Source organism: Propithecus coquereli, unplaced genomic scaffold, assembly GCF_000956105.1.
Source record: "Propithecus coquereli isolate 6110/MARCELLA unplaced genomic scaffold, Pcoq_1.0 Scaffold433, whole genome shotgun sequence".
Lineage (NCBI taxonomy): Eukaryota > Metazoa > Chordata > Mammalia > Primates > Indriidae > Propithecus > Propithecus coquereli.
Window position 1 is genome coordinate 492,448 of NW_012150097.1, and position 11,421 is coordinate 503,868.

At 34.8% G+C, this 11,421-nt stretch overlaps 1 protein-coding gene across 1 annotated transcript in view; it reads left to right on the forward strand.

Moving 5' to 3' along the window:
- Positions 1–11,421, forward strand: part of BMP2K (BMP2 inducible kinase) — a 100,214-nt gene that overhangs the window by 60,877 nt on the left and 27,916 nt on the right. Inside the window, exons 4-7 of the mRNA XM_012653895.1 lie at positions 3,084–3,226; positions 4,711–4,832; positions 6,960–7,041; positions 10,942–11,074. Coding sequence (XP_012509349.1) covers positions 3,084–3,226; positions 4,711–4,832; positions 6,960–7,041; positions 10,942–11,074 — 480 coding nt within the window. The remainder of the gene's footprint in view (positions 1–3,083; positions 3,227–4,710; positions 4,833–6,959; positions 7,042–10,941; positions 11,075–11,421) is intronic.

The following is an 11,421-nucleotide window of genomic DNA, read 5'->3' on the forward strand; positions in this document are numbered from 1 at the left end:
GTAGATGGTGGAAACATAAGGGGCAGCGGGAGCACGTGACGAAGCCTCTCAAGGCCTAGGCGTGGGACAGGCACGCTGCCCCCGCCACCTTTCACTGGTGGCCAGAGCAGGGCCCACGCGTGAGCCCCATCAAAGAGTAGGAGATTTTCTTCGCCCCACTTACTGGGAGGAACTGCAAAGTTACATGGCAAGGGGCACGGAAAAGGGCGAGTTGGAGGTTTGGGGCCAGCGATGCAGTCTATGACAGGTAAAATGGAGTAATCTTGAAAAAAGAAGTGTCACATTGTCAGAGTTTAATTGGAATAGTAGGTTGCACTTTGTGGCTTTTTAAACTAAGTGGTGAGAAGTGTACTTAGATATGAAGGTTGCTGGACAACTTTAAGAGGTTAGAAAAATGTTGACTTTTTAAATTTTACTGATGAAATGGGGCTTTTGTTTAGGAGATGATACTTCTTTGGAAAATATGGAAAGATTTAAGAGTTTTATGCATTTTAAAATACCTTCAGTATATAATGTTTGATTTTAGAATCTGATTTTTTACTGTTTTTTAAAAAAAATTAGAATAACCTTCTTTTAAGCTTTATTTAATTTTCAGAAAACTCTGATTTTGTTTAGGAGATGATACTTCTTTGGAAAATATGGAAAGATTTAAGAGTTATATGCATTTTAAAATACCTTCAGTATATAATGTTTGATTTTAGAATCTGATTTTTTACTCTTTTTTAAAAAAAATTAGAATAACCTTCTTTTAAGCTTTATTTAATTTTCAGAAAACTCTGATTTTGTGTAATGAAATTTTATTTTTTTCTACATTTGAAATGCAGCTCAAATACAATTTTTAGTTTCCTCTGGGGATTTGGTTTTTGTGATTCAGGATTTCTACTCTGGATGGATGAAAGGGAATTAACATTTGTTTAAAATTTACTCTGCTCATCACGACATTGAAAGTTTGAAAGCGGTGGAATGAGTTCAAGATTATGATTTCCTTAGCTGTGAAATGATATTTCAAGGATATGCATGAACACCAAGAAAGCACTTTTGGCCTGTTTAATTTTAAGTTAAAATCAGCCTTCTCTAGTTTAAGAATAGAGTTAGGGAGTCTATGAAAGAAGGGAATGGAGGAAGTTGCTGCCTGGTCAGGTGCCTCAGTATTCTGAGATAATCTAAACATAAACTCAGAAATCTGAGTTTTCTGAAAGTTGAGGATTCAGGGAAAATTTGACATTCCTTTTGCTTTAAAATTCTAAGAGAAAAACCAATATTTCAGAAAAGAGATTGCTGTTTAGACAGTAATAATAAAAGGAACAAATGTGTATATACCCTTTTACAGATTGCAAAGTAGTGAACATTCATTTATCCATCCTTGTTAAAGTTTCAAGTTAATGTAAGCTTTTTTTTTTTTTTTTGAGACAGAGTCTCATTTGTGTTGCCCAGGCTAGAGTGCCATGGCGTCATCCTCGCTCACAGCAACCTCCAACTCCTGGGCTCAAGCGATCCTCCTGCCTCAGCCTCCCGAGTAGCTGGGACTACAGGCATGCGCCACCATGCCCGGCTAATTTTTTCTATATATTTTTAGTTGTCTGATTAATTTCTTTCTATTTTTAGTAGAGACGGGGTCTCGCTCTTGCTCAGGCTGGTTTCGAACTCCTGAGCTCAAACAATCCGCCCGCCTCGGCCTCCCAGAGAGCTAAGATTACAGGCGTGAGCCACCGCGCCCGGCCTGTTTTTTTAAATTCTCGAAGTTTATTTTTATTAGACTGCTTTCTGTATGAGTCACATACTTACTTGCATTCTTAAAATATAATGATGATTATCTTACTCTTAATAATTAAGAATCATAATTTTTAAACTATTACTATCATATATAATCTTCCTCTCAGGCTCAGTGGTATATATATTTGTGACTATTTGATTTTAATAAATTACTCTGGCTGACCCGTTGGCTCAGGCCTGTAATCCTAGTACTCTGGGAGGCTGAGGAAGGAGTATTGCTTGACCTCAGGAGTTCAGGACCAGCCCGAGCAAGAGCCGAGACCCTGTCTCTACGTTGTGGCACACACCTGTAGTCCCAGCTACTCGGGAGGCTGAGGCAGGAGGATCGCTTGAGCCCAGGAATATGAGGTTGCAGTGAGCTATTGATGATGCCACGGCACTCTAGCTGGGGCGACAGAGTGAGACCCTGTCTCCAAAAAAAAAAAAAATTACTCTGGTCCATTACCTCTCACCTGGATAGTATTAGCTTCTTACCCCATCTCTCCATTTACAACTTTTTGATTCTCCTAACCCTTAATCAGTAAGATCTTTTAAAAAGTTAGATCAAGAAGTTTGTTTGTCTCTCAAGATAAAATCCAAAGTATAACTGATCTCTGTCAGCCTTGTCAGTCTTATCTCGCCTTCCTGTCTTCTTCTTAGACCTTATCAGCGCTGGTTTTCTTTTAAGATATTCAAAGTTGTCAAGCTCTTTCCCAAATGGGAGGCATTTGCACACACTACTCAATATCACTAGCATATTCTCCTTCCAAATCTATGCCTGGTTATTTCCTGATTATCCTTTAGACTCAAATATCACTTCCTTAGACAGACCTGATCTGACACTCTTTCTTTCCCATCTTCCTTCACCAATTTAAATTTAGGTTTCTTATATAAAGTTCTCTCATATTATTGTTATAATATGTAATTATGATTATGTATTTGTGCAATTGTTTGTTTCTACTGTTAGAATGTCAACTCTATAATAGAAACCTTATTTTTGTCCACCGCTGTTTACCTAGTAAACAGCACAGTGTTGAATAGCTATTTCTGTAAACCAATATGTCATCAATTATAAGATACACCTTGATTTCAGAGATGTTAAAACAATGGCCAATAGCATTAACAGGACACTATCTTAAGATGTTCTGATCTCTGAGATGTAAATTGTGAAAACATGTTTGCCATTGAATCAATACCACGTGATATAATAAGCATCCTTATATAAGAATTATGAAAAAGCCATCTTGAAGCTGTAAAGGCATTTCTGAATCTGTTTGTGGTAGACTTCATTTATTGAAAATACGTCCTCTCAAAATTGCTTTTCTATTTAGCTGGGCAGGTAGTGAACCAGATGAATAAGAAGCTGCAGACAGGCTTTACGGAACCAGAAGTGTTGCAGATATTCTGTGATACCTGTGAAGCTGTCGCAAGGTTGCATCAGTGCAAGACTCCGATAATTCACCGGGATCTGAAGGTAGGAACTTACATTCCACCAGAACGTAAGCACCATCAGGGCAGGGACCTTTTTTTCTTCCTTCTTTGTTAGTGGTGTTCCCAAGCATTTAGAATGGTACCTGGACACGGCAGAGTCTCCATACATAGTTAATGAATTAATGTATGAATCCCAATTCCAAATGATTATATAGAATTTTATGAAAGCTGATTATAAAATACTTGTAAGACAGAATAGAAGGTATCACTGAGAATGTAGGTGGTTAATCATGACAGTACCATCTAGGAAACATGGCGGGAGGTAAGGCAGGACTGAAGTACATGGTTGCAGATCTCTGTCCCTTAATTTGATAACCAGTGTAGCTCCTCTCAGTTTTTCTGAATACCCAACATTTCCCCTAATAATTTGATATAATTTTTTTTTTTTTGCTGTTGTAGTTCGTTAACTTTTTGTATACAAAGTTGATATTTCCCGCTGAGTCTCCTTGATTTAAAAATTCAGAAAAGATATTAAACTTTACTGTTTTTTATTGTTCTTATTTTATATGCTTAATTCTTTTTACATGTGTGAGTATATGCAAAATATATTTGTTTTAAGTAGATTTTTTCATATGAATCTTCATTCTCTGTGAATTTTTAAAAAGTAGACTAAAATGAAATATGAAAGAAAATGTATAAAGAAACTATGAATATTTTGATAGAGTGGAAAGAAATGAATTTCTCATCTATGACTGTATCATAAAAATAAAAGATATTGTGAAAAAACATGTAATAATAATTTATTGAGTGCTTACTATATTCTAGACACTGATCTAAGTAAGCACTTCACATATTTTAAGTCATTTAATTTTTGCAACAATCCCGCATAGTAGGTATTACCGTCTTCCCCATTTTACAGATAAGGGAGCTAAAGCACAGGAGTGGTTAAGCAAATTGTGTGAGGGTACACGTGCTGGCAACTAGCCGATTGGGCTGTGAACCCACATTCTACTAGTCAAGAAACTGTGTACCTAGTTTGTTTATTTTAGTTACTACAACTCTGATCTACCAGTTAGGTCAAATTTGTGTTTTCCAGTGTAATGTTTTAAATAAAAATGGTACTAGCAGTAAATCAAAGAATTTAAACGGTTTTCATTATCACTTATCTATAGATAAGCTGAAGTATCAGAGAAGGAGAAGGAGGGAGGTACAGTAAATGAGAGGAGCTGGATTCTGCTAGCTACGAGTTCTTCTCTTTCATAAAAGTAGTTTTAGAGAAGTTTTAGCGTTTCCTGGCCCCTGCACACATCATCCTGGGGGGGAGAAGCTCCTCTCTGTTCTTGGTAGGAGAAGCAGTAGACACAGTAAAATGCATTTTTGCTCTGGTTTGTTTGTCCTTCTTCATAATTTGAGTATTGTGTGTGTGTGTATCACAGACCCTTCAATGTTTGTTGTATAAAAACATGGTTGTAAAAAGATAATTTTCACTTTGAAAATACTACTAACGATTGATTTTCTTTTCTTAAGGTAGAAAATATTTTGTTGAATGATAGTGGAAACTATGTACTTTGTGACTTTGGCAGTGCCACTAATAAATTTCTTAATCCTCAAAAAGATGGAGTTAATGTAGTAGAAGAAGAAATTAAAAAGTAAGTATTGTCTTTATTGCACTTTACCTCATAGTACTTTTAGTTAACTTGAGTCTGTGACAAGCTCTGCTAATACAAATTTTAGATATCCCATTTGTAGATTTCTTCAAAATGTTCCTATGCCATAGAGGTTGATTAATTCATGTCTGGTCTAACTCAGTAGGAAATAAGTGAATATATTTTGCCATGGATGCAAGTTTTTCGTCTATATTGTAAACAGATTTATAAAGAAATTTAAGCCATGGTAATTAGTAGAATCATTAAAAAGGGTCTTTTAAGTGATTATTGAGTTCAGTTAAAACATCGTTGTTTTTACTGATACTGAGGATTTGTGCTTGTTAAGAGAAAGTTAAATTATTCGAAAACATTTACTCTTTTACTTCTTATTAAGAAGATTGACATCCGTATATTTTGAAAACTGCGTGGAAAATGAAAGTGTTAAAGCTGTTACCAAGTCACCGTTACTTTGTGATGGTTTACCAGGAAGCTCTCTGGCAGAAATATGTCATGCCTACTTCATGTTTTCTTAATCCTACACTTCCCATGGTTGCTAGAGTACCTGTGAGGACCTTTTCCTGATTTTTCTGTTTTCTGGTTTTAGAAAGTGGAACTGTTTGTAAATCTTAGATTACCTTAATAAAATGATATGGAATGCAGAAAGATCTGTCAGAACAGGACTTTCTAAGTTTGCCTTTCATCACTTTCTTACAAATTCTCGATTGTTTAATATTATTTAAGAACTATCATTTGAACTGCAATATTTTGAGATAGCTCCAATAGAGCTATTTTATTCTGGTCCATTTGCATAGTACTGTGGCTTTCTAGACTACATGGACTCAAAACATAGTCTGTGCTGATGCTAGATTCCATAAAAACAAACTCCTCAGTAAATACCTAGATGTCCTGGAGAACACCAGAATAATGAAGTATTGAATTGACTTCTTGGGGATATATGTAGGAACATAGAATTTTAAAAAATATATTAGATTATGATTTTTAGTGGCTGCTACAGGATTCTGCTCAGGCATCTCTGACCTGCTGGACGTTTTATTTCTTGCCGTTGCCTTCTGGGATATAGTTAAGGTTCGTTCAGTGTTACATTAGCGATGAGTGAAAGCTCATGAGGGATTCTTGTGCCGTGTGGCTCCATGGAGGAGCTGGTGGGCTGCCCATTCATGTGAGGACCAAGTATTCCCTGAGAGCCAGCACTGTTGTTAGTGTTGGGTCTGGTAGTAAACAAAACTCCTGCCCTCAGGCAGTTTATATCCTGATTTCCTAGGTCATTCCTCTGCGGTAGTGTCATTCGGGTGGTCTATCAGAGTAATGTGGGAAAAGTAAGATAGTAGAATGTTGAGTTTTATGTAACTTCTTGTAAAGTAGAATGTATAAACACTCAAGATAAATCTTAAATTATTCCACGATACAGGAAGTCTATCCATATTCTGGTAATTCTGACATGGGATTTGAACACTCCTTCGTTCAAATGTTCCATTCATCATGAGTTTGGGGTTTTTATATTGGTAAACATTGATTCACAGTATCTTCTGATTCCAGATAGCTTATGACGACAGTATTAGAAGTGTACTGAATGAGCGTACTTAGAATCATGGCAACTAGATTACTTTGAAAGCAACAATTATAAAAATAAACTCAAATGAGATTTACTGCTGTGTGCAAGGAAGTATATTAGAATCCATGAAAACACAGTCCTTAGTCAACATATAAATTAAGTTTTTGAGAGGGCGGAAGTTTTGCTTTTAAATTAATAGACTAAAATATTTTGATAAGGAGATTATAATAGTCAAATTGTATTTCACGTAAGAAATTCAAGGAAAACTGTTTCTAATACATTGTCATTATTTAAGATTTTTATAATAAATTAAGAAAATTAAGCTTTTATTTTACCAGAGATGCTATTGTACTTGTTGAATAAAAATGTGTATAGATGCTTTGTATTGTTTAATCCTTGATGGGTTTTTAATGAGCTTTTTAAAATAGTATATTTCTATATAATGTTATTGAACCTAAAAGATTTTTGGTAGTGTTTTATGTAGAAACAATGTATTATTTGTCTTTTTTTTTTTTTTTTATATATATCTCCACTCCATTTCACTCATTTACTGCCAGGTATACGACTCTGTCATACAGAGCCCCTGAAATGATCAACCTTTATGGAGGGAAACCCATCACCACCAAGGCTGATATCTGGGTAAGGCCAAGAAAGGCTGAAATTTGCTCTAACAAAATAAAAAATCTGAGTGTAGTTGACTAATTTCCCCCTGGCCCCAGAAGGCATTTCCTAATTAGAAGAGAGAAATACAGAGTAGAGCTTTCTATTTGAAAGAAGAAAAATATTAGTATATTTCATCTTCTCAATTCTGAGATGGATAGCTTATGTATCAAAAAGCAAATAAAAAACTTCTATATAATGTAACTTTTTCATAGTATTTTTTAGGATTTAGATTATACTATGAGTGTTAACATTTTTTTTTGGTTGAGTAGAATTTTGGTTGATCACAATACAGAAAAGCTGGATATAACTCTTAAGTAATTACATAATAATTTTCTGGAGTATTTTAGGATCTTTTAAATAGAAGCTGACATGAGTATGCCTTTTTCTGTTTACAGTATGAACATACCATTGACTAGCTTCTGTACATTGTAGTTCTTTATCATTAAGCACATGTATATACCTGAACAGAATTATTGAGATAGACCATATTTCTTTATAGTTGAACTTTATGTTAGAATGTCAACATTTCTTTAAAACTTATTTCATAAGTGAAATATGATTTTGGTTATGTTTAATAAACTAGCAGAGAACTATTTTAAATGTTAATTAATTTAAATCCAACAACATTTTAGCCATATCTACCAATAGTGACTGTATTAGGGATGGAGGAATAAAATTCTTTGGAAATGGTTCTAGAATACACAAAAAAGTCACATTTATTTCATTTTTAAAACATAATGTTCAGAAAATAGTCAAGTTTAATGCGGAAACCACGTGAGTGTCTCCTTGGTTTTCTTCTTCTGGCTCCTTCTCTTTGGGGTCGGGGTGCCAGACAGAGTCTTGAGAGACGGATATTCTTGCCAGGTAATAAAACAAGAGTATCTTTGACATCTTTTTCCTCTCTGCATAATATACATACTTTCACCAAACGCTGATTCTTATGGTAGTTGAATTTTTAACCAGATACATAATTTACTCAAATTGCAGATATGTTTATTAATTTGATAGTGCGTATAGATCTCCAGCGTTTATAACTCACGCTTGGTTTGCTTTCTGCGGCATTAACATTTGACTCATTAAGTGACTTATGTGATAGATAGTAAAGGCAAGGGTCATGTATCATGTGGAAAGCAGACTGAACTGGGTCTTAAGTTACAAAACGAAGGCAGAAGAAGGGATTGTGAAGGTCTTTTTTTGACCTAATTTTGTGACTGCTGTTGAATTCCTTATTACCTGAAAAGAGCATTTCAATTGCAGGTAAACAACAGGCATCACAGCCTGGCTTGTTTTGAATCCATTGAAAGTTGATTAAAAAGTTGTTCTCTAAGCACATGGCTGTCATCTAATAACACATAGCAGGGAATCCTCATTTTGTTTACTTTTCATCAGACTTAGTAAGTGTGCAAGTCAGCATACTGAGTTGTCAGCGATACTTTAAAAATGGGTACCACTTATAGCTTAGTATATTGGTAGTGTTTCCATGCTGGATAACTGGGTTTAGCTGTGGGATTACAAATATATGCTCAAACATAAAAAACAAGAAAAATAATCAGAGAATAGTATCTATGTTTCTATGTGCTTGAAAGAGATAGAATTTTAATTTCCATGGTGCCATTTTTATGCTTACCTTACTTAAGCTCAGGTGAAACAGAAGTCTGCTATGTCTTAGGTGTGAAATCAAGGATACACAGAAAAGAATTCAATTCTAATTGATCGAGAATTATATTTTTGATTCCGTTTTTGTTTGCTTGGTAGTTTCCATTGCAGGTTATTTTTATCTGGAGATCTAGGATGCTGATTTTATTAAGCATTAGAAAATTCAGTAAGAGACACTTCGTGTTACCTTTTAATGAAGAAAATGGAAGATGGCGGTTCTCAGCCTTCAAAGTCACGTCGCTCGTTCCCTCGTGCTTCTGGTCCACTTTCATCATGTGCAGTAGATGAGGAGGGGGGTGGCCTTGGTGTGCAAAGTTAGCGTACCTCATTGTGCTCACACTACGTGAAACAAGAGTGTTTAGATTTATGTTCTTTTAAATATACCAGCATTGCTAAAGTTTTCTGGGAACCCCCACTACATTCACTCTGTAAGACACATTACGAAGGTTTGATTAACAAGATGAAACTGGTAAAATGGCCAGCACAGTGACTCACACCTGTAATCCTAGGGCTCTGGGGGCCAAGGCAGGAGGACGACTTGCGCTCAGGAGTTGGAGACCAGCAAGACCAGGTTTCTACTAAAAATAGATTAGCTGGGCATGGTGGCGCATGCCTGTAGTCCCAGCTACTCAGGAGGCTGAGGCAGGAGGATCGCTTGATCCCAGGAGGTTGAGGTTGCAGTGAGCTGTGATCAGTGGGTTTAGCTGTGGGATTAGCCAGGGCAACAGAGCGAGACTGTCTCAAAAAAACAAAAACAAAAAAACAAAACAAAACACTGGCTAAAATGGAGATCTCTTTTGCCAGCCCTGTCATTTGGATAGTGGAAGGAAAGATGTAATTTAATGTGAATATAACACCATTAATAGTAATTTTTTTTTTTTTAGTGCGGTTAGTGCAGGCTAATGTTCATTTTACTGTATATGTGGTGAAAATGTCTTGCTTATAGGAAAAAGCATCATAAATCTTTTTTAACCATATTGAATTGGTTGTTTCTATTCAGAATCTTTATAATTTTGTTAGTCATATAATCAGTGATGTTTTTGAACTAATATATTGAAATTTACAGAGATTTTAAACTGTTTTCATTGGAACATTGGTACATTGAAAATAATGTTTTGTAAATTAATATTGCGGAACTCACAAGGGTGTTTCAGTATATTATCACGACCTTCATAGTAGTTATAAAAGTTAGTGTACTTGTTAGCTGTGTTTGCTAAGTTGATATCTAGAGAAAATTTAACAAAAGCTGATTTGCTAATTTTTAGATAGTAAGGCCAAATTTCACTATTGCTGATATAGTTGTATACTAACTATTGGATAATTTTATACAATTTTCTTAGAATTGGAAATGCCCCTTACACACTTAAAACCTATAGGTTCCATTTCTTGTGAAAAAGTAAAGATTTCTTGAGCCTCAAATCACTTTTTTTCCCTGCTTCTCAGATTTGAGCTGTTACCAGCTTAGCTAGACATTTCCTGTGCTACTTTTTAGATGCAGGTTGTGTTTTATGGTGTTTTTTGTCACTGTTAGCAAGTGGATTTATTGGTGCTGTGATATTTATGAAGCAATGCAAGTTAAGCAGACAGAACCCTTCCTTTTTTAATTTTAATATAGATTACCCAGGTTATAAATATGATTAGTATAATGTGCAATGAAAATTATAGGATTATATATAGAAATAGAGAACTTAATTTTTATAGTACGAAGTAATGAGGTGTGTTTGCTAAATAATCAATAAAAATTTATTTATGGTTGTCTGATAAGTTTAATTGTGCTGTCTAACTTACATTTGGAATCCCACAATTTTAAGTGTGCTGTACAGTGAATTTTTAAAAATGCTGTTAGAAGGAGCCTTGTACTTACTTTGTTGGCTATATGCTAGTTATGTAGTAAATATATATTTTCCTTGTGGAAGAAATAAAAGTATTATTTTTTTCCAGAAGGAGTAACTGACTTCTAATTTTAGTTTTGATACCATTAATTCGGCCAACTAGCCACAGATGTGATAGAAAATCACAGAAATGATGTAGTTAAATGTCTTTTTAAATATAAAACATTAATTTGTTTAAGCAGTAATTTGTGAAAAGAATGATACAGTATAGAAACATTAGGGTTTTTAAAAATGATATATTTAGTTTTTGGTTTGGAGCTATTTTTATGTCTTGTGGTTAAGTTGATTACTGGAGCTCTAATGATGTTCATGGTTCTTTGTTTTACAGGCACTGGGATGTTTACTCTATAAACTTTGTTTCTTCGTTCTTCCTTTTGGTGAGAGTCAAGTTGCTATCTGTGATGGCAGCTTCACCATTCCAGACAGTTCTTGTTATTCCCATAACATACATTGCTTAATAAGTAAGTACTTGGAAAAATATATGAAAAAATTGTCAGATACTGTACTTAGGGCCTGCTACTTATATCTCCTTACTTCAATCTAGCCTTTTAATTTCACATATTATAATTTTGTGAAACTATAGTTAAAAAAACATTTAAAAAGATGTTTATATGACTTTTAGAAGAATGAAAACAGCCTAATTACTGATCAATACATGGATATTTTTAAGCCTTAGATAGGATTTGGTAGCACACACCAAGGGGTAATGTGAGAAGGAATAGTCCGGTGGGCCCTTAATTCCGAATGAATACTTCAGTTTTTCTTCCAGCCTCCTTTAAGATTTTTTTTCTTCCATTTTGATGGATAC